This window comes from Mirounga angustirostris, unplaced genomic scaffold (genome assembly GCF_029215605.1).
Source record: "Mirounga angustirostris isolate CCGP_5_RB_7025 unplaced genomic scaffold, mMirAng1.0.hap1 SCAF_7, whole genome shotgun sequence".
NCBI lineage: Eukaryota > Metazoa > Chordata > Mammalia > Carnivora > Phocidae > Mirounga > Mirounga angustirostris.
The window spans coordinates 53,679,409-53,703,313 of NW_026991715.1; the positions used below are offsets into that span (position 1 = coordinate 53,679,409).

The following is a 23,905-nucleotide window of genomic DNA, read 5'->3' on the forward strand; positions in this document are numbered from 1 at the left end:
TTTCTTCTTTTACCATTTCCTAACATGTACTGTCGGCCAGGTATCATTGGGCATAGTACATGACTCTCCTTTATCCGTTGTTAACTTTTCAAAAATAGGGAAGAGAATGGCAACCTTGTCATGAGAACTCTCCGGCGGACTAATCACACCTCTAATACCTTTCCTAGCCGTGTGCGCGCGCCGTGGCGCGGGCGGAGCTGGGTTTGTATCCGCCGCTCCGAGGTGCGGGGCGGGCTCCGACCCTCCCGGGCCGGGAGCGGGAGTCCGAGCCTGACAAAGCCGGGCGGGGCGAACTTGGCTGGGCTCCGCCCCGGGAGCTGAGCCGGGTTTCAGTCCCGTGGGCGGCGTGTGCGCTCGTCCCCGCTACCGCGCAGGTGAGTGGGGCGGGGGGGGGGGGGGGGGAGGCACGTGAGGCGGCGGTGGACGGGGAGGGGCCCGGCGGCCCCCCGGCAGGTGCGCGGGTGCGGAAGCGGGGCCCCGGCCCGCGGCGCTCGCCACTCAGCCCCGCCATAGCCCGCGGCCGAGGCCGAGGCCGGACCGCGGCGCGCGAAGAGGTGAGGGCCCCGGGGAGAGCGGGGCCTGCGCGTCAGGAGAGCCGCTCAGCCAGCCCGCTTTCACCCAGGGGCCACAGGTGCGCGGTGAAGCGCGCCCGGCCGCCGCCCCTCCCCGGCGCCGGGATCCTCTGAGCCCGACCTGCGCATGGACCTAGTTCCGGCCGCTTTGGGGCGTCATCTCGACGGACCGAGAGCGGGTCTTCTGTCGGGCGCGCTGACCGAGTGCTCCCTGGGGTGGGCAGACGCGATGATTGGGAGAGATGGGTGGGACCGGACGCCGAGCGGCGGGCTCGGGAGCGACCCCAGCGCGGATGGTCGGTGTCCCTTGTCACTCACGCGTGGGTTGAGTTAAAACCCTCGGGCCTTTCCCTGCTCCCAAGGAGCCCGGAAACATCTCGTGGGCCCAGCAAAACTTTAAAGCTCGCTAAGGCGAGGCTTCTGTTTTTGTAAAGGCGACCGAGAAAGGTTCCCGTGTCACTTTCTTGGGGGAGACCATTTATCCTCCCACGCTGTGGCTTTCAGAGCTGTGTGTTCCTACAGAATGGAGCCAGAGCCCCGGGGCTTGTCCAAAACAAAGACCCCACTGTGCCTCAGCGTGCTGAATCCAAGAGGGCTCAGTGACACCCTCAAAGATACACGAGGGTACCAGATAACGACGATGTCGTCAAATACCGCTCACCATTCCCTTCTAAAATCACGTATTTTGTTATTCCATGATTCTCCACATCTGGTTTTTTGCTTATTTAAAAATTCTTAGTATGTAAACATTGATAAGGTGTTCTAATTCAATGAGCCACTTTACACAGGTGAAGATAAATCCATTACAGTGAAGCACACCTTTTTACCAGTGTGTTAAGCAACGGGATATTGAGTTATATAAAACTTGCTGAAGTTATTTATGTGCTTTTTTTTTCTACTTTTCTTAGGAAAGTGTATTTCAAAACTGTAGTCGTACTGTGCATTTCTAGAATTTAAATGTTTTTAGACACGGGGCGCCTGCGTGGCTCAGTTGGTTAAGCCTCTGCCTTCACTTCCGGTCATGATCCCAGGGTCCTGGGATTGAGGGAACCTGCTTCTGCCTCTCCCTCGGCTTTCGGCTTCCCTTACGTGTTCTCTCTCTGTCTCTCTGTCAAGTAAATTTAAATAAAGTCTTTTAAAAAGTAAAATAAAATGTTTTTAGATGCAGATGAGATAAATGACCGAGACAAAAATAACTGCTTATTGCTATCATTTATAGAGCTCCTACTTTGCACTGGGCACCATGCTGGAACTAGCACAGTAATTGTCTAAAATTGGGTTACCCCATTAGAAGACCCAGAAATTTAGAACTCTCCATTTTCACCCATTCCGTGGGTGACAGGATCTACTCTATGGTAGTACCTACCCTTCTGTATGTACATTTCCGCCTGGACGTCTCCACCTGGATTTCTAATGGGTATCTCAAACTCTTCAGGCTGCTTGTCCCAGGGCCATCTCCAGTTTGGAGGGGGGGAGAAATGTTGCATATGAAATTATTGGACGTCTGAGATTTGCTTCAAAGCAATCTATTGGCAGAAGGAATAGGTAGGAGGGATAGATGAAACAGGATTGGTCATAAATTGATAATTATTGAAGTTGGTTGATGGGTACATAGGGTTCATGATACTATTCTTTTCACTTTTTATTATGTTTGCAATTTTATATAATAAAAATTTTTAATTCCCTGTATTAAAAAATGTGACTTCGGGGACGCCTGGGTGGCTCAGTCGGTTAAGCGTCTGCCTTCAGCTCAGGTCATGATCCCAGGGTCCTGGGATCGAGTCTTGCATCGGGCTCCCTGCTCCGCAGGGAGCCTGCTTCTCCCTCTGCCTCTACCCCTCTCTCTCTCCCTCTCTATCTCTCATGAATAAATAAATAAAATCTTTAAAAAAAAATGTGACTTCTTTCTATCTTCATTGCTACCACCATGGTCCACTGGATTTAGTCCGCGGCCTCCTGTCTCCCTTGTCTCCTGGAGTGTACTCTCAACATAGCATCCAGAGTGATCCCATTAAAACACGTCAGATCCCGTCAGTGCTCTACTCAGAATGCTCCCTTGTCTTCTCATCTCACTCCCAGTAAAAGCCAAAATCCTTTCCAGTGGTTTTCAAGGCCCTCCCTAATGATTCAGACTTAATTCTGCTGCTTACCCTCTCACTCACTCTGCTGCTGCCCCACTGGCCTCCATGACTTAATAGTTCTTGAACTTGCCAGGCACTCCTGCCTCAAGGCTTTTGACTAGCTGTTCCATCTGCCTGGACCACTTTCCCTGATAGCTGTCTGACTTCCTCCTTCACCCCCTTCATTTCTATATTCAGATGTCACATTCTCTGTGAAGACTTCCCAGTCATTCTATTTAAAATTGTAACACCTGACCAGCAAAGTGCTCCTTATCACCATTCTTAACTTTGTTCCTTAGCATCTGATGTATTTCACTTCCCTTATCTGTCATCTCTAATCCCCCCACTGAGACTTAAGTTCCATGAACGCAGGGATTTCAGTTGCTTTTGCTCACTGATAACACTTTTAGCATACCTGGTGCATGGCAGATGTTTGGTAAATTTGTTGAACGATAGGTCTCCATTTTACAAAATGAAATAAAACAAAGCCTTGGCGGGGGGGGGGGGGGGGCACTTGGGTGGCTCAGTCAGTTAAGCATCCGGCTCAGGTTATGATCTCAAGTCATGAGATCGAGCCCCACATTAGGCTCCCCACTGGGTGTGGAGCCTGCTTAAGATTCTCTCTTCCTCTGCTCTCTCTCTCTCTCTCTCAACTAAAACAAAAAAACAAAGCCTGAGGAGTTTCTAAATGGTTCAACACCACAAAGGTGGGATTCTCCATTTAAACTTAGAGACCTTCATAGTGCCAAGTACATGCTGTATGCCCAGTGAGTTTTCAGTAAGTACTCGCTTATAAGCAATATGAGGGAGAAATTTATTGTGCCTGTTTAAGTTACATTAGCGAGTAGTGTCCTTTTTGTATACATGTCCAGGTTCACTGATTTTGTGAAGGAAATTAACAGGTTTAGTGAAAGTGCTTTTTCTCTGCCTTATTTTTTAGGTGGATCAAATCCCCTCTGAGATACTGTCTGAGTGTTGTTACGGCAACAGCAAATCGCCTTTAGGTGGCCACTCTGAGAAGAGTGCTACCCATGACATACACAGTTGCTCTGTGTTGTACTTTTGGGGAATCTTAACCTTCAGTGATTTTTTTTTCTCTGAGAATTCAATTTTTTTTTTTTAAGATTTTATTTATTTATTTGACAGAGAGAGACACAGCGAGAGAGGGAACACAAGCGGGGGGGTGGGAGAGGGAGAAGCAGGCTTCCCGCCGAGCAGGGAGCCCGATGCGGGGCTCGATCCCAGGACCCTGAGATCATGACCTGAGCCGAAGGCAGACACTTAACGACTGAGCCACCCAGGTGCCCCGAGAATTCAATTTTTTTAAAGAGAAATGCATTTCCTTTTTTTTTTTTAAGATTTTTTTAATTATTCATTCGAGACAGAGATACAGAGAGCAAGAGAGAGAGAACATGAGCAGGGGGAGAAGCAGAGGGAGAGGGAGAAGCAGGCTTCCCGCCGAGCAGGGAGCCCGATGCGGGGCTCGATCCCAGCACCCTGGGATCACGACCTGAGCCGAAGGCAGACGCTTAACCATCTGAGCCCCCCAGGCGCCGTGAGAATTCAATTTTTAAAATCGAGTATCAAGTATTAATATTTTAGAGTGGAAGAAGCAACTCCCCTAAACTGACTTCCCTGATTTGAGAAAGAAAGGGGCTCTTCAATCCCTGTATTTAACAGACTGCTTCTCCCAAGCCATTCCAAAGGAGATTTGAGGTAATGAAAATGAAGAGTATTTGCTGGCTCATCAAACTTTGGTATGCTCAAACTATTAAATATTTTGATTTAGGTGTTTGAGGAAAGGATTCTACTTGGGATGTGTTAGTATCCTGTATGATTAAAATTTAGCTTCTTACGTGGTTTCTACACGTTTACTGCACTCATAGGTAAATTAGACTTACAAATGTTTTAATTCAGAACTAAGATTTTAATTTTGATTGCCCTTAAAAATCATACAGAATGATGATGTTATCCCTGGCTATTATGTGGTACATGTTTAAAATATTTATATTATGATTTTTACATATCATGATAATTAGACCTGACCATATTGGTTTCCTAAATACAATCATCTACCATTAAGTGAATAAAATCCCAGCATCATTGAAAGAATAAATAACTAGGCATAAGTGATAACTTTAATCTTGGCCACAGGTGTAAAAGTCACAAATGTCGTCAAATGATGGAAGATCCAGGAATCGGGACAGGCGCTATGATGAAGTCCCAAGGGACTCACCCTATCAAGATGGCACCATAGGAACCCTCCAGACTCTTCGTGACAGTGAGCTGGCCGTGAGCGCTGATCCCTTGCCACCACCCCCTCTCCCATTACAGCCACCATTCGGCCCAGACTTCTACTCAAGTGACACCGAGGAACCGGCCATAGCACCAGATCTCAAACCCGTAAGGCGCTTTGTCCCTGAGTCCTGGAAGAACTTCTTCAGAGGGAAGAAAAAGGACCCGGGATGGGATAAGCCGGTGTCTGACATCAGATACATCTCGGATGGAGTGGAGTGTTCGCCTCCAGCTTCTCCAGCAAGACCAAACCACCGCTCACCCCCTAGCTCCTACAAAGATCCTTGCGGAGGGCCAGAAGGAACCTTTAATTCCCCGAAAGAGGCTGAGGCGATGTTTCCCCACGACCCCTATGGCTCACTAGGCCGACACACCCAGACCGCCCGAACGTACAGTGAGAAGGTGGAAGAGTATAACCTGAGGTACGCCTACATGAAGTCGTGGGCAGGCCTGCTGCGAATTCTGGGTGTGGTGGAGCTGCTTTTGGGGGCTGGTGTCTTCGCCTGCGTCACAGCTTACATTTACAAGGACAGCGAGTGGTATAACCTGTTTGGCTACTCACAGCCCTATGGCATGGGAGGTATTGGTGGCCTGGGCAGTACCTATGGGGGCTATTACTACAGTGGCCCCAAAACCCCGTTTGTACTCGTGGTTGCTGGATTAGCTTGGATCGCCACCGTTATTATTCTGGTTCTCGGCATGTCCATGTATTATCGGACCATTCTTTTGGATTCTAATTGGTGGCCTCTAACTGAATTTGGAGTTAACGTTGCCTTGTTTATTTTGTATATGGCTGCGGCCATAGTCTATGTGAATGATACCAACCGAGGTGGACTCTGCTACTATCCGTTGTTTAATACGCCGATGAATGCAGTGTTCTGCCGGGTGGAAGGAGGACAGATAGCAGCCATGATCTTCCTGTTTGTCACCATGATTGTTTATCTCATTAGTGCTTTGGTTTGCCTAAAGTTATGGAGGCACGAGGCAGCTCGGAGACATAGGGAGTACATGGAACAACAGGAGGTAAGGAATTTCACCATCCTTCATTCATCCTTCATTCATTCACCATCCTTCATTTGTTTCCTGTTATTTTCTCCCTTGTTAGATATGTATAGTTGTCGAAACAAAGATTTTATAAAAGGCATTTTTGTTTCTTAAATGATCTGAAATTCGAAAGTCCTAGCTCAGTGTCCGATCTGCTTTTGGTGGGATAACCCACCGTGGTGTGTCACTGATGCATAGCACTGCGTTGGGCACCAGATACGGAACATGGTATATAGTCTGTTAGCTGCGCTACGTCTGTGATGCTTAAGGGGAGACACAGCTACCAAATTTCCGCAACAAAATAACACCACTTTCAGTACAATAAATATCTCCTCATTAAAGTAAGTTTGAGAACAGGGTTGATTCTTTAGTGTGGTAAAGCTTAATAAAGAACAAAACTTTTCGGTTATAGGAGGAAGGTGCTCATATACATGTTAACGACGAGCAGCGCTTTCTTCCAGTGACTTAAATAAAGTCAAGTAAGAATAGAGTGAACCATGTTTGGTTTTTTTAAGTCTTGAGAGGCTGAGTTGTAATGAACATACTCTGTGAAAACTTGCCCAGGCATTTTGATGTTTCATTCTTATTTTGGGAAGATGTGTGTTCCCAAATTAGAATGGGAGCCTGGCACTTGTTTTTATTTCTAGGATTTAACTAATTAAATATAAGAGGAAGGAGAAGGAGAATTATTATTATTAATAATAATACCTGGAGGATAAGATTATATAAAAGCCATATTTAAAACTATTTTATTTGAACAGTAGCAAAAATGTTAGAGTATGTTCCTTTAGCTTCATTATACCCTGAAATAAGTTAATGTTTTGTTTTCTTCAGAGAAGTGTGTAGTAGAATTTCCTATGCTACCAACAATGTCTTACTAATTTTTTCTTAATTTTGAGTCAACTTATTATGCATTTTCTTTCCCATTTTTTTTTTTTAAGATATTTTATTTTAGAGAGAGAGTGAGATACAGAGAAAGTATGAGCATGGGGAAGGGTAGAGAAAGAAGCAGACTCCCCGCTGAGCCGGGAGCCCAATGTGGGACTTGATCCCAGGACCCTGGAATCATGACCTCAGCAGAAGGTAGACGCTTAGCCTACTGAGCCACCCTGGCGCCCTCTTTTCCCACTTTTGAAAGATTTCCTAGATACTATATAATTGCAGATACTATATATATGGGCAAAACTATAGGTAAAAATGAAGTCCTGCCTTTATTTACTCAGTAACCTCTTTCTTTACTCACCTATATATTTTGTATTTAATCTTTTCGTAGGAATCTTACACATAACAACAACAAAAAACTTCACTAATTTTCTAACAGGTACCTTATGTGGTTACACAAAGAACCTCAACATGTTTCATTGTGATCCATACTGTCTCATCACAAAATATATTAATCTTACTAGGACTTACTAGAACATAGATTCAAGTTATTTCTAAAAATTTATCTCAGCACATTAAGCATATTTCTTAAATTTACATCTGTGTATACAAAATAATTTCAAATTTTAATCAATGTGAAGTGCAGATATGAAACACATACACTTAGTCATGATTTTTTGTAAGTCTAATAACAACAGCTTTTTTTTTTTAAAGATTTTGTTTATTTATTGTCAGAGAGAGATCACAAGCAGGGAGAGCGGCAGGCAGAGGGAGAAGCACGCTCCCCGGTGAACAGGGAGCCTGATGTGGGACTCGATCCCAGTACACTGGGATCATGCCCTGAGCCGAAGGCAGCCGCTTAACCGACTGAGCCACCCAGGCGTCCCAGCAACAGACTTCTTAATGTCATTTCAAAATTCCACGAGTATGACTTTAATTACCAACATAATACATTCATTTCTTTCTCCTTTCTCAAAACTTGTTTCCGTAAAACTTTTTTTTCCAAAGATTTTATTTATTTATTTGAGAGAGAGAGAGAGCGTGCGCACAAGCGGGGAGGAGAGGGAGAGAAGCAGGCTCCCTGCGAGCAGGGAGCTTGATGTGGGGCTGGATCCCAGGACCCCGGGATCATGACCTGAGCCGAAGGCAGACGCTCAACCGACTGAGCCACCCAGGCGCCTCCATAAGACTTTTTATAATGGTTGATTAGACTTGAATTAGCTCTCATGTAGGAGGTTGTGCCAGTTTGTATGTTGCTGTAACTTCTTAAAGGTTAGAGGCTATAATGGCCTGTGGGGTTTTTTCTATTAATTTTATAACTATAACTGTTTCAAATTATTTAATTGCACAAGGTAATGGGAGCCAAGAATAAATAAAAATCTCTAGGTAATTCAAAGCAATTACCTAATAGTCTCTATCATGTCTGTACCTCCAACCCTGCTGTGTGTTCCTGACTGATGGACAGGGAGTTACAGTTAACCCACATCCTCTGCTTCTCCACTAGCCCATCAAAAGTTGCCCAGATGAGGAGGAGGGACATCTGTCAAGTAGAGAATCAATGTCTGTGAAATTGAGATTGGGCTATAAATGCAAATGGATGAAAATATTTACCAAGTAGCCTCACACCCCTCTGAAAAGTCATTTTAACTCTTTTTTTTTTGTTCTAGATAAGTGAGCCATCTTTGCCATCCAAAAGGAAAATGGTAAGAATAAAGTTCACATTGTATTTTATGTCTAGATTGTTCAATACTTTCTCTCCTCTCTGTTTACCTACAGAGTAGATCATCTGTCTGTGAAAGTGTATCTGTTACATTGAGTTCCTGACTGAATATCCAGTTCAACTTTTAGCTTTTTTCTCATAATGAAAGGACCAAATTGGACATGCATATGGTGTATACTGGGCAAAACTATCAGTTCTATAGTTTTTATAGCTTCTTTTCATTTTGTTAGTTAAAAGATTATGCAAGGTTCTCCTTATGTTTAAAATTAAATTAAAAAGTTTAATTTAATTAAAAAAAATAAAATTAAATTTTTTTAAGTCAAGGGGATTCTCTCAAACTCTCTTTAGTCTTTTTACAGTTCTTTGCTGTTTTTTCTGTCCTTCTCACCTTGCTTTCAGATGTTAAATTTTGTTGTGGCAGAAAGAAAATTCCTATGCCCAGAATTGACTAACATCATGGCAGTAGTCAAGGTATTTACCTTTCCATGCCTTGATTTCTTCATCTGTAACATTGGAATAATAATAATTGATTCCTAAAAAAAAAATGTTTTTTAAATCTTTAAAAAAAATAATTGATTCCTACCTCACATATTTGCCAAGAGGATTAAATGATATGTTATTATAATAATTTACATATATATAAAAACCTAATATATTTTGGGATGCCTGGATGGCTCAGTCAGTTAAGCGTCTGCCTTCAGCTCAGGTCATGATCCCAGGGTCCTAGGATCAAGCCCCACATCAGGCTCCCTGCTCGCAGGGAGCCTGCTTCTCCCTCTCCCTCTGCTGCTCCCCCTGCTTGTGCTCTCGTTCTTTCTCTCTCTCTCTCTCTGTGTCAAATAAATAAAAAAAACTAATATATATTAATAATCATAATTTTACCTCATTGAAAAGTCCTTTTTTTAAGATATTGGGCATTATTTCTAAGCAAGAAGTTGAGAATCCAACCTTTGGATTTGTTTCTTTGAAAAGGGAGTGTATTTACTTGGTTCAAATTCAGAGGGTCTCTAATACAAAGTCTTCTCTCACACCTCATGCCTCAGCTTCCCAGTTCTCCCGCTTGGAAGGAACTATTGTTAGCAGTGCCACGTGTTTCCTTTCAGACGTGTGTTTATATTATCTGTATATGTAACGTACATGTATACACACACACACACACTTTACTCCCCCTTTCACGCAAATGCTGGCATACCATACACACTGTTATGTCCCTTATTTTTTCTTTCTTTTTTTTTTAAACGCTTTTTTTTTTTTTTTTAAGATTTTATTTATTTATTTGAGACAGAGAGCATGAGAGGGAGGAGGGTCAGAGGGAGAAGCAGACTCCCTGCCGAGCGGGGAGCCCGATGCGGGACTCGATCCCGGGACTCCAGGATCATGACCTGAGCCGAAGGCAGTCGCCCAACCAACTGAGCCACCCAGGCGCCCCTCTTATTTTTTCTCTTAACAAAACATTTCTTTTTTTTTTTTTTAAAGATTTTATTTATTTATTTTGAGAGAGAGAGAATGAGAGACAGAGAGCATGAGAGGGAGGAGGGTCAGAGGGAGAAGCAGACTCCCTGCCGAGCAGGGAGCCCGATGCGGGACTCGATCCTGGGACTCCAGGATCATGACCTGAGCCACCCAGGCGCCCTTAACAAAACATTTCTAAGATACTTACTTATTACTACATGAAGAACTTATGCATTCTCTTTTTATAGCTATAGTATTGCACTGTATGAACACATATGTCTATTTTGACTGCCAAATTGCCCGATAGAAGTTTTACCAATTTCCACTCCCAGGAGCACTATAGGCTTCCTTACACCTTGACCAACACAGTGTTAGGAAAATTCTTGACATCTGTCAACCTGATAGGTGAAAAATGATACCTAAGGTAGTTATAATTTGCATTTTTCTTATAAAGAGTGAGATTGAGCATTTTTCACATATTATGTTTGCTTTTCCTTCCCTGTTAACTGTTTGTATCCTGTCTACTTTTTGAGTTGCTAATTTATACAAGTCCTTTAAGTGCATGCATTTTGAAAATACCTTTTATAGGTTTTTTTTAACTTTATTCTCTATAACACAAATACAGTATGAAAATTTTTTGCTCCTGGTAAAGTAAGGGGTTTATGAAGTGGACAAATGACACTTTGTTCAAGAGACTGTGATTAATACATCAGTGTCATCATTCATTCAGTGAACAAACATGTCCCAATTAGATTGTGGCCTGGTGATATGAATACTACAAGGTACATCATCTCCATTTCCCAAGGGCTTACAAATCTAATGAAAAAGAAAACCCCAAAGTGTTAGTATGTGTGAAAGAGAGAGTGAGCAAGAACTATAAAACTAAACTTGCTTAAAGATTTGTGTTTCTCAAAAAAAAAAAAAAAAAGGAGAGAGAGAGAGATTTGTGTTCTCTGCTATCTCCTGGGGAAATCAATTTATGGATGATAATGTCTCAAATTCAACATTGTTACTTGGTCAAAGCAATTGGGATCTGTAAATAGCCACAGTTTTTAATGGGTCAGTTGTCTTAAATAACTTCTGACATGTATGTTAAGTCATCTGAATTGCAGTTTGCAGTTGCACCTTGCCAGGATCCATAAATCTTTAGAAATCATGAGATGCTTGAGCAGCCCTGACTAACCAGGCATGAGATAAATGAGGCTGGGATTGGTTGGTCTACAGAATATTGAAGTTCCTCTTTCACAGGGTAGGGTGGACCTAGAGCTACAAACCTATGCACTTGAAACATTGTTCATAGAATTAGTCACACACATGACTGTGTACCTGTGGATTTTTTTTTTTTTTTGCTTTTATTGTACTTTGTTTTAACTTCCTAATTCCCTTGTGCTTTAGTTTTAAATATTTATTTATTCTTGCTTTCAGGATGTGCATTTCAGTTAGACTCGTTAACTCAGGGGTAGTCACAATCAGAGTAAGCGAAATGGATGCTCACTTTTAAACTGTTATATAGATAGATGGATGGATAGATAGATAGCAGTTGCCCCTTAGGAGGGCCAGTGCCTAACTATGGGAAGACAGGGGGAGAGGGAGACTTACTTTTCATTCTGTACCCTGTTGGACTTTTGAATTATATATCATGTGTATATATTACCTATTAAAAAATTTTTAAGATTTTAACAAACTAAATTAATAAATACTTCAAATAAAATTGACATAAGCAACGTAGAGCTGATGTTTAAATAATTAATAATTAAATAATTAGTAACACTGGCCCTTTGTCTGAGATTTAAGTGCAGCTTCCCTATCTTACCCCATGGGCTGCCTTCCAGTGTTGGTGACCTTGACCAAATGAATAGAGCACTCTTCCCAGTTGGGAGTCATGCGAGTTGTTTGGCCAGATCATTGCCAATACTCTTATTCCAGATTGCCAGTACTGCCTTAACCCTTTCATAAATCCTACTCCCTCAGAGGGACTGACTGGAAAACTCGTGAACCCCACCCTGGCCAGGAATGACCATCATGGCTGCATCACAGCCTAGTGAGAGTCCTAAATAAGTGCAGAATAGAGTCAGCCTGAAAGGCCTGGGTGAACTGGGGAATTGCCCCGAATGCTAGGGTGGTCAGCGTCATTGTTTGGTGAGAATGTGGCTGAAGCAGGCTCCATAGGTAGGACAGGATTAGGGAGCTCTGCCAGCAAGTGCTAGGGTACCTCTTTCAGGCTGACCTGGAAGACTGGTACCAGCATATCCAGGGTGTGTTGCAGGGTCCCAGCTCCCAAGAGGTCCTGGAATAGTCAGGAATAATCTTAATGGCGTTAGAACCCCTATTCCTAGGGCTGCTTTGAAAATCATACCAATCCCATTAATTTACAGTCTTTCAAGATAAGGGAGCTGAATGCAAAGGGCACCCTTTCACAGGGCTCTTTCCCTGGGAAGTGAATCACAGTGGATCAACATTTAGGTGTATTCTAGAGGCAGACCGCTGTAAGGGAATCACGTGACTTAATTGGGGAATCTCTATTGGACTTAACTACTAGGAACCTTTTAGAAAAGGTTGGATCACCAGTTTCTCATTGGTTTTTCACCTGCTTCCTTCCCAGTTCTTAGTAGGGAGGAATTGGCAGGCTACCACAGGAGAGGCAGTGTAGTATGATGAAGACAAAATGAAGTTTGGAATCACGCAAATTTGAATTGGATTACTACTAGCTCTGTGATTCTGAGGAAGTTACTTACCCTCTCTGAACTTAAGTTTCCTGTCCCTTGTTTGGAACTATTTACTGGGCTGTAACTTCTTATTTTGTATTTTAACAAATACACTTTTTGAAGAGCAAATAAGATCATTTTTAAAAAGAAATATACAGACATAAAGTAAGATCAAACAGAGATAGAAACAAATTCTAATAAATCCCTAAGTGCTGGACAGATTTTTTTCCAAGCTAGAAAAGTCAGAATCCAATCTGAGCATTGAAGGTGGTGGTGTGGGTTTGGGATCGGGGCCTCTGCATCAATGCATGGTATGCTCAGAGGGAGAGAGGCTCAGCATTTGAACAAATGCACACTACTTCTAACTTGGCAGCATATTCAGTCCGTTTTTATCTAAAGCATTTTTTTAATTGAAGTTAGTTGACACACAATGTTACGTTAGTTTCAGGTGTACAACATGGTGATTCAACTTCTCTATACGTTATGTCATGCTCACCACAAGTGTAGCTGCCATGTGTCACCAAACAACACTATTACATTGGCTGTATTCCTTATGCTGTGTCTTTAATCCCCTTGAATAAGTTAACTGGAAGGGGACCTCCCATTCACATTCACCCATTATGCCCATCCCCCACCCTCCTCATCAGTGCATTTTTTAATTTGAAAAGCTTAGTAATTATAACCAGAGCATTACTTACCCCGTTTTTTAATTACTTTCTCTTGCGTCACAATAAAGCTTTTTTGATATTTGCTGACGAGACTCATTTTTCGCTAGAAGCAAAGAAAGGTCGTATGAAATCTGGGGCCGTGTGTTTGTAGTCAGGAATACTGTTTGAGAGTTGTGTGTCCCACGGCTGGAGCCCAACTCATCCTTCTGATAAGAGCCTAACAAGGTTTTGATTCTTTGTCTTATGTGTACTTTCGGATTTTTTTTTCTCAATAAGGTTTTCTGAATTGATGATCAGTGAGGTTCACCCAAATACAGTGGAAGAAAATGTTAAGAGCATAAAAACAGAAAAATTTAAAGCAGATGAAATAGTCTCCGAAAATATTCTGACTTCTTAAAGCTCCCTTTTTAAATTAAAAAGTGAATCTTGGAATTAGGAATGGGCAAATAAGGAAAATGATAGTTCCTGCTTGAAAAACTTTACCTAGGGAAAAAAATTCTACCTGGGCAGAATTTATGATTTTAACCCAGAATTCTGAACCTGGGGCTGCTGTTAAGCTCTGAAGGGTGAGCATGCTCCATAGCATCTCCTTCAGCCAGCTGTGTGGCAAATGGATTGTTAAATATCTAGAAGCTAGGGTGCCTGGATGGCTCAGTTAGTTAAGCTGACTGCCTTTGGCTCAGGTCATGATTCTGGAGTTCCAGGATCAAGTCCCGCATCGGGCTCCCTGCTGAACAGGGAGTTTGCTTCTCTCTCTGACCCTCCCCCCTCTCATGCTCTCTCTTTTTCTCTCAAATAAATAAAATCTTTTTAAAAATTAAAAAAATATTTAGAAGCTAAAGAAGGATGCCATAAAATAGAAATCCATTTATTTAAGCCAAAAAAGCTTCCCCTCGTTTTATTTTATTAAGATTTTATTTTATTTGAGAGAGAGAGCACAAGCGGGAGGAGCTGGAAGGCAGAGGGAGAGAGAAGCGGACTCCCCGCTGAGCAGGGAGCCCCATGCGGGGTTCGATCCCAGGACCCCAGAATCATGACCTGAGCTGAAGGCAGATGCTTAACTGACTGAGCCACCCAGGGGGTCCCCGTTCTCCTCTTTTTAATACTGTGGTTCATTATCAAGATCAAACAGGTAAGAATTCCTTAGTTTGAAGAAATGGCATCTTAAATAGTGGAGACAAAGGAGAATAAATACTAACCTCAGAAGGTGTTCCCTGAAAAACTCCAGTTTAATCTCCTTTCCTCGGGGTTTCCTGCTCCTCACTTGCATTCTTGCCGTTTGGGACCCAGTGGCCAACGCGCCTCCTGCACCAAGGCCATCTGGTTCCCCTTCCTGCTGTGGCCCTGGGTGCCGTGGGCCGTGCTTCTCTTCATAACCCTCCCCAGGGCTGGTTAGCTGCCTCACCGGCTGACGTGGTTAATGTGTGGGCTGCGCTGTTTGGGGAGTTAAAAGCTTGTGATTTTTAGGATGAGCTAATCTTAAGCCAAACCTCAAGAGGCAGCCTCAGAGATAGGGAAATCAGGAAACAAAAGGATTTTAAAGCTCTGCCTGGCAAGCTAAAGAGCAAAGTTTTAAAATGTGTCATTTGTTTTCAGCCAAGTGGGAGCCCTGCTAAACTGCTCTCAGTTTAGTTCAAGAAGTTTAATTCAACAAGTGTGTGCTGAAGTCCCAAGGGGCCAGTGGAGGGGCACTTACTGCTCTAATTTTCTCATTAGAAATTCCCATTTCTAGGGAGCTGCCGGAATTGCAGGACACTTTAGGATGGAACAGTATGCATTTAAGTAAACCTTTCTCGTGTTATTCATTTAAAGCATCAGTAAGCCAAAAAGTTCTGTTGTTTTGTTCGTTTGTTTTTTTGAGAGAGAGCACGAGCTGGGGGGAGCGGCAGAGGGAGAAGCAGATTCCCCGCTGAGCAGGGAGCCTGATGTAGGGCTCAGTTCCAGGACCCCAAAATCACGACCCGAGCCGAAGGCAGACACTCAACCAACTGAGCCACCCAGGCACCCCTGTTTGTTTTAAGTAGGCTCCATGCCCATCGTGGAGCCCAGGGCAGGGCTTGAGCTCATAACCCTGAGATCAAGACCTGAGCTGTGATCAGGAGTCAGACATTTAACAGATTGAGCCACCCAGATGCCCCAGAAAGTTCTGGATTTTAATCATGGCTTTTCCACTTCCCAGCTGTGAGGCCCTAGAAAATTTACTTAATCTCTCTGAACCTGGCTGGTTCCCGTGTAAAATGGAAACCCCTCTCCCGGCATCCACCTGCCTCACCAGTGTGGTTGGTGTTCTGGGCAGTGCCCATTGGGGCCCCTGAACGGTCTTTCCCCAGTGCTGCACGTCCATGTGAGCCCGCCCATTCCAGAGTGGGTTTCCCTGGGCATTGACGGTCCTGCTTCCTGTGCATCAGTATTTTCGAGCTTGGAGGCCTGTGCCCTGCTACTTCCTTTCCAGGCCACTTCATCTTGTGCTACTTCTCCTCTTTTGAATGTACCATTTTTTGCTAAAAACACCTCTAAGAACTTTCCAGTTAAGAAACCAGGGTGACTTAAACCAGGGAACCACAGGCTCAGAACTCTTGGACAGCTGAAAGGCCTCCACCACCTTTCCTCTGTGTTTGCTTGCTTTCCTTTTCAGGTAATGAAAACAATGTAACCCGTCTCCCTGTATGACCTACTCGGTGGCTGCTTGTGGTTGATTCATCTCAAGTTCCCCATGACATTTTTTCCCTTTCCATTTAAGTAGCCTTGTTCCATTTTTTCCCCTGAATTTCTTATTTTGAACTACATTTTGTATTTTTTTTTTAAGATTTTATTTATTTATTTGAGAGAGAAAGAGAGAGAGATCACAAGCTGGGGAAGGGGCAGAGGGAGAAGCAGACTCTCCGCTGAGCAGGGAGCCCGATGCAGGGCTCTAGCCCAGGACCCTGGGATCATGACCTGAGCCGAAGGCAGATGCTTCACCGACTGAGCCACCCAGGCGCCCTACATTTTGTATTCTCTTATAGCTAGTTGGGGCATAAATGCTAAATAAATTACTTAAGACCCCACATTTAGCATTTCATCATCCACATTTGACATACACACGATTGTTTTACCTGTTGTGTACTCCTTCCTGTACCTCAGTGTGGTTCCCCTTAGCTATTACAGACATTCAGAACAATTTTGTGACTATAAAACATGTAGTTCTCAAGTGAAATGTTAATTGCTGCTTCTACTTTTCTTCCTCCTGCTTCTCCCCACCATTTTCTTCTAAGATAAATTCATGGGTTTTTTTTTTCCCCTCTTCCTCGGCCTCTGTTTACAAATAAATCCTCTTTTTCTCCCAAACTGTAGTGTGATGTGGCCACCGGTGCTGACAGACAGAGAGACCAAGAAGTTAATTTCAAAGAATTGAGACCAACAAAAATGAAACCTGAACTTCTGAGTGGGCACATCCCGCCAGGCCACATCCCTAAGCCTATCGTGATGCCTGACTATGTAGCGTGAGTGTCTGTTTAAATCCTTCTTTGAGGTAGAAACGGAGAGATCCCGTTCGGGCATTTCATTTTCTCTGCTTAATAACATTTGTATTTAAAGAGTTGTTTATTCCTGGAGAGGTAGTATATTGAATTGAAGATACGGCATGGTCACTGAGGAATAAGCTAGGCTGATTTCCCATTCAGCCTATTTTCTGTGAAAAAGTCACAACGCTGGTTAATTTTTTCCATCAGAAAATACCCTGTGATTCAGACAGAAGATGAACGAGAACGCTATAAAGCTGTGTTCCAAGACCAGTTTTCAGAGTACAAAGAGCTCTCTGCAGAAGTCCAGGCCGTCTTGAGGAAGTTTGATGAGCTGGATGCAGTGATGAGCAGACTGCCACGTTGTTCAGAAAACCAACAGGTCAGTGCCTGCAGCTGCCTAGGAGGAGCCCTGAAAAAGGAAGGATAAAATCCGACCTTCACGTAAATGTGGGGAGGGTGTAATAACCATGTGCATTTGCTGTCTGTGTCTAGGAAAGTCATTTGAGATCTTCAAGGGCACTAGTCAGGATTACAGTTCACATTATATAGTTTCGTGTCTTTTGCCCTAAATTATTAAACAGTTATAAAACAATTGTTTTATTTTCTTACTTAAGTGAAATACAAATTTGCCTAAGATACATACTGAGTCCATCAGGGTCCCGAAGGAGACTGATGGCACACTCAAACTAAGATAATTCAAAAAAGATTTATTCACAAAGGGGTGGGCAGGGTGTAGGGGAGCAACCAGGGGACATGCATTCTCCAGATTCTCCAGGGGTAAGTAACAGCCAAGCAGTTAGCACCCCAGGTCCAAAGAGCACAGTGCGTAAGGACAGAGAGTAGATCTGAGCCGCTGGGCACACACAACAGACTGATAACCGTGATAGTGACAGAGGGAGCCAGGGAAGAGCTCACAGCAGTCACCAGGGACTCAGTCGCTTTCTGTAATGTTCTGGAGTTTAAGGTTGGGGGAGGGGGGATCGCATTTTAATATTTCTGAAATCAGGATGCCCTGGTAATCCATGGCATTTTTTTATCAGATGTACATTTTTTATTGAGACACAATTCACAAACCGTAAAATTCAGATTGAACAGTTCACAGGGTTTTAGTACATTCACAAAGTTGGATAACCATTACCACTCCCTAATTCCAGAACATTCTCATCACTCCAGAAAGAGACCCCATACCCATCAGCACATAGTCCCCATCCCTGCCCCTCTCCAACCACTGAAACTACTAATGTACTTTTTGTCTCTGTGGATTTGCTTATTTTGTTTTGTTTTGTTTTTTTAAGATTTTATTTATTTATTTGACAGAGAGAGACATAGCGAGAGAGGGAACACAAGCAGGGGGAGTAGGAGAGGGAGAAGTAGGCTTTCCCGCGGAGCAGGGAGCCGATGTGGGGCTCGATCCCAAGACCCTAGGATCACGACCTGAGCCGAAGGCAGACACTTAACGACTGAGCCACCCAGGCGCCCCGGATTTGCTTATTTTAAACATTTCATATAAATGGAATGATATACTATGTGGCCTTTTGTGTTTGGCTTTCCATAACTTTTTTTTTTTTTTAAGAATTTTTATTTATTTATTTGACACAGAGAGAGCACAAGCAGGCAGAGTAGCAGGCAGAGGCCGAGGGAGAAGCAGGCTCCCCACAGAGCAGGGAGCCCAATAGAGGGCTCGATCCCAGGACACTGGGAACAGGACCTGAGCCGAAGGCAGTCGCTTAACCGACTGAGCCACCAGGCACCCCTTTCCATAATGTTTTTAAGGTTCATTTATATTGTAGCAAGATTCAGCATTTCATTCCTTTTTGTGGTATTTATTGTTTGTATATACGACATTTTGTTTATCCATTTATTAACTGATGGACATTTCGGTTGTTTCCACTTTTTGGCTGTGACAAATAATGCTATGAACATTTGTAATATCCTAACCTTTTAAAAGACGATGTATTAATCTAAGCTATTATTTGTAGAATTCAAAAATTTTTTATAAAAATTTTTATTTATTTATTTGACACAGAACGAGAGCACAAGCAGGGGGAGCAGCAGGGGGAGGGGGAGAAGGAGAAGCAGGCTTCCCGCTGAGCAAGGAGCCCGATGCGGGGCTCGATCCCAGGACCCTGGGATCATGACCTGAGCTGAAGGCAGATGCTTAACTGACTGAACCACCCAGGTGCCCCTATAATTCAAATTTTTAAAACTCACAGCATTTTTAACAAATGTCAAGCAAGTTAATGTATGTATATAACTAATATATATATATGTATTTTACATATATGTATTCTGTTCCTGTGATCCATATTGACTGGGCATCTTTGTTTTGACCACAGACTTTTTTAAGTGTACATTTAAATCAGTTATAATTATGAGCTCTCTAAGCCAAAATATCTAGAGCAGTAACAATTTCCCACTCCTGGAGCAAAGGAATGGTGTTTCCTATGAGATGCCAGTACCAGGAAGCAGGAAAAATCCAGCAAATATTGCAGGTCAAGAGTCACCTAGTACCATTTGAAAGATAAACAAGGTCCACGGTTCCAGGAGGTTGCCCAAATTTTAGCCGTCGAAGGAGTGCAGGAAGGATTGAGCAGGCCCCAGGAGACTGGATGGGCACAGGCTGGGAAGAGCAAGCTGGTTGACGGACAGGACACTGACAATCCAGTCGTGTAGTCTTTTGAGCCTGGACCCAGTGGGCTCTGGTTTATGGGCTCTGTGTGGATGGGCAAGGGCTCAGCCATGTGGGTCTGCAACTGATGGGTGGGAAGGGCCTGATTGTAGTACGGGCTGAGACTGGGTCCCCCCGTGATATTTCTGTACAATGTCAACAATAATCACTTCCTGTGGTTTGTACACAGCATGGTAAGTAAGTAGCCAAATGACAAGGCCACAGTTAGTCTCCATGTGTCCTCAAGTCCCGATCTAAAGCAGAAATATTAATTGTATCACAAAAGTTAACTTCTCGTCGGCCACAGGCTGAGCTTTGCCAAGGATGGGAATCTGAGGGGAGGCCCGTTCATTTCCCGGCAGGTCCCCAGGGCGGTGTTCCAAAGCCCAGCGGGCTTGTTTGGAGGTATAGGTTCTCCCAAAGACCTGCTTGTGTGCCCTTGAAAAATTAATCACATGACTTTTCTAAGCCTATAAGAGAGGAATATTGCCCCAAATAATCTGTCCGGTCCTCAGTGTCTTAAATTTCGTTTTTCAGACCGCCTCTGGATAGGTTTTGCTGTTCTTATCCCTGCCTGCATCTCCATCACTGCACCACTGGCCCCAGGCAGCTAGTTAAGAGTCCAGGCCCTCTTCAGACAGGTGACAACTGAATTGGCCGGTCACCTAGATGCTGGCCAGTGATCAGAGCACAAATGAAACTCATGTGAAAGGCACAGAAGAATTAAAATATGTCACGAAGAGAATGTGGGTGGGTGATGAGAAACGTTCTCAGGGGAGGCTTTTAGAACTAAACATTATACTTTATATTTTATGTCTTAGGTTTACAGTGTCTGGCAACTCTAAAGCACAGGTTTTACATGGATAAATTGCCTTAGTCTGTTCCCTTTGGACAGACTGTTCAGTCCATTAACAAATTTCGTATTTATTATAAATATGTTCCTAGTTCGAAGGAACCTTATTTAGTTATTTTTGAAAGTCAAATAGTCTCAACCTCTTAATCCCAGCGTGTAATGTGGTTATTACATACCAAGCACTTTACAAGGATCATTTCAAATATGTGAACCTTCTCATAACTTAATGAGGTACTTGGAGTTACTGGTAAGAGAGCAGAGTCCTGGGATAAACGGCTTGCCCAGGGTCACACAGCTGGTATGTAGTGGCCCTGGGACTCAGTGCTGGTTTCATGCAGGCGGGGCCTTTCTCTCGTGTTCACCTCTAGATGCCAGTGAGTGTGGCAGGTAGTAAGCCCTCTAATCTTTGTCCAGTGAATTGAATTTTAGTGTGTGAATACTTTAATTATAGTCTTAGATAAAAATTTTCTGTTCTAATTCCCAGTGTACTTAGATAATCTTGAGCTATGATTTGAGTAAATGCAGGTGTTTTAATTCAAGTGTACAATATATTATTTTTAGGAACATGAGAGAATTTCAAGAATCCATGAAGAGTTTAAGAAAAAAAAGAATGTGAGTAAACCCATTTTCTTCTTCAAAGTATATTCTTACCCAGGTACAGTGGTGACAGCTGACAGACCTTAGATTCTTTCAGCTAAAGTAGCTCTTTTTTAATATTTCTTCAGATGCTACTTACTAGATAACATGAGTGGCTCCTGAATGCCTTTTCTTCTCTTCTCTGTCCTGAACACATTCTGTTACATCCTGGTTTTTAGCAACCTAGAGAAATGAGCACCAATATAGAACTTTTCACTGAAATTTCCTTCAAAAAAAATTAAGTTGATTTACATTTTTCACTCCATCCGTAATTGCACAGATCAGTAGAGGCTGGAGAGAGCTTTTATTAATCCTTTCTGTACTTATCATTTGCTCTTTGATATATTTTAAACTACTGAAGTTAAAGTTGTCTCAGCTCTCTGTATTTCCCACTCAATTTTGCTGTGAAACTTTTAGTATTCTAAAAAATAAAATCATCTTTAAAAATGTAAAGAGCTGTTATTCTTCTTAGGAAGATTTTAAAATCCGTTGCAGGAAATCTGCGATGAAGGGTCATTTTCCGGGTGATGATACGTTTCTGTGTTCTTCACTGAGGAAACTAGAAGCTAAAATATTGGTTGTGTTTCTCCTCCAGGATCCCACATTTCTGGAAAAAAAAGAACGCTGTGATTATCTGAAGAATAAACTTTCTCACATAAAGCAAAGAATTCAAGAATATGATAAAGTAATGAATTGGAATGTACAAGGTTATTCTTAAAACCTTACTTGAAAACACTTTTTTTATATTAAACTTAATATTTATTTACCGTCTTTTCCATGCTAGTCTGTGATAGAGAAGTATGTGCTCTCTGCATCAGCATCTAGTTGGTTTAGCTGGGATGCCATGCTTTGATAGTATGACTTCACTTCAGACATTTCAAAACAAGTTCAAACTTACCAAGGACCTTTACTCAGAATGGAAGAAATGCTGTGTCCATCTGTGTACACTTTATATTTATCCTGTTAGAGGTAAAAGTCGTTTAGAGATCATATCCTCACAGTGTGATGAACATACGGAGTATCATTCTGGTGCTGCTTTTCCCTTTTTAACTCAGGCCGACTCCTGGGGTTTTTCTAGCACACGCGTCTCTTCCTAGCCTAGGTGTCCTGCCTTCTCTTGAAAGGGCCTTGAACCCGAGATCAACATTTTCAAGTCTTAACGATCTCGGGCAAGTTGCTCGATCTCTCTGTGCTTATTTTCTTGTCTGCAAAACTGAAGCTAACCGTAGTGCCTACCTTGTCAGGTTGTTATCAAGATGAAATGAGTAATGTTTGTAAAGCACTTAGAAGAGACCCCGGCACGTTACACACAGTCCATTAGCGCGTGCATTCTGTAGAAGTGATTGTGACATGAACAAACTGCCAAGGAAAGGCTTTTAATGAGCACACTCAACCAGGTAACCAGAAGGCCCACGTGTCTCATGCATTTCCTTTTTTGCGGTGAATAACTCTTACCACATGTAGCCTTAAGCAGATGCTTCCCTGTGGTTCTGCGCCCACTGGGGTCCACCACACCCTTCCTATCGTGAATCGCTATCACTGCACAGAGGTCCACCTCCCTGCAGCCCAGCCCTTCCCGTACATGCCCAGTGCAAGGATTGTGTAACCATTGTTGCCTCTTCTGCCCTGTTGGCTAAGGCCCCATGATCCTACATTTACTTAGAATCTCCTTTTGATTTATTGTGATGCTTCATCTTCCCAACCATTCTCTTGGCTGTGGGGCTTTATCCACGAGAAGTGTTTTATTTTTATTAGTATAAACAATGGACTACCTTAAAAAAATGTGTTTAAATATCATTGCTCTTGGATCCTATTTAGCAGCGTCTATCTTGCGGCAAGTTTCCTAGGTGCAGAAGTACACCGTAGCTGCCATTCGGACAGTTAATGTTCAGAGAACTTTCTAAAGCAGTGAAACCAAAGAAAAGCATGTGGAAAAGCAAGAGGCTTAAAAAGCGTCGGATACTGAATGGACTTCCTAGTTTTTCTTTATCTTTGAAATCTCATTTAGTGTCTATTGTTAATATTTTAATGCCATGGCTCCCAGAGTATGCTTAACGCCCTAAGTGTCTGAAGAGGTGACATGTGGGGAAGTGTGAGGTCCCTCTCGAAGCCCCCCCCTTAACTGGAACAGCTTCACTTTCTGTTTTATATATTTGGGCCCCATGTTAACATTTTACTTAAGAAGCACACCAATGCTTTAAAAAAAGGAAAAAAAAAAACAACCCATGAAATAATACCATTTTGATAGATTGTAAGGAGTTAGAGTCATTGTGAAATGAAGTGTTAAAGAAATTTAACTTTGTGAAACTGAATTTTACTATAATCGTAAATGTTAATCTTTGAAAACCAATGTTGTAACACTAACTTTTAAAATTTTTTATGTCAATACCTAGGCATATTAAAATTTCAACTACTTGTTTCTTCTGTGTGCCCTTCATTGTTTGTTTTTCTAGCATTCCTGGGTTGACTGGGCATGTTCTTGAAAATATTTTCCATTATCAGAAAACAAACTGGGGGCGCCTGGGTGGCTCAGTTGGTTAAGCGACTGCCTTCCGCTCAGGTCATGATCCTGGAGTCCCTGGATGGAGTCCCGCATCGGGCTCCCTGCTCAGCAGGGAGTCTCCTCCCTCTGACCCTCCCCCCTCTCATGTACTCTCTCTCATTCTCACTCTCTCAAATAAATAAATAAATCTTAAAAAAAAAAAAAAAGAAAAGAAAACAAACTGGAAAGTCATTGAAAACCTGTAGGTCATGATGTTCAGGTGACAGTTTCCTCCTCCCCCATTA

At 42.8% G+C, this 23,905-nt stretch overlaps 1 protein-coding gene across 1 annotated transcript; it reads left to right on the forward strand.

The window, feature by feature from the left end:
• Window positions 1–117: 117 nt before the first annotated feature.
• On the forward strand, window positions 118–23,537 carry MARVELD2 (MARVEL domain containing 2). Its single transcript, XM_045896121.3, has 7 exons — window positions 118–374; window positions 4,847–6,010; window positions 8,581–8,616; window positions 16,792–16,940; window positions 17,169–17,340; window positions 21,044–21,094; window positions 21,714–23,537. Exons 2-7 carry the CDS (start codon window positions 4,862–4,864, stop codon window positions 21,834–21,836), a joined length of 1,680 nt encoding a protein of 559 aa, XP_045752077.1. The 5' UTR covers window positions 118–374; window positions 4,847–4,861; the 3' UTR covers window positions 21,837–23,537.
• Window positions 23,538–23,905: the final 368 nt, after the last annotated feature.

Bases quoted from the DNA above. Each gene is read 5' to 3' on its own strand.
- MARVELD2 (XM_045896121.3), top strand. From the start codon at position 4,862: ATGTCGTCAAATGATGGAAGATCCAGGAATCGGGACAGGCGCTATGAT. The intron at 8,617-16,791 runs GTAAGAATAAAG...CCCAAACTGTAG, and splicing joins TGCCATCCAAAAGGAAAATG to TGTGATGTGGCCACCGGTGC. The intron at 16,941-17,168 runs GTGAGTGTCTGT...TTTTTCCATCAG, and splicing joins GTGATGCCTGACTATGTAGC to AAAATACCCTGTGATTCAGA.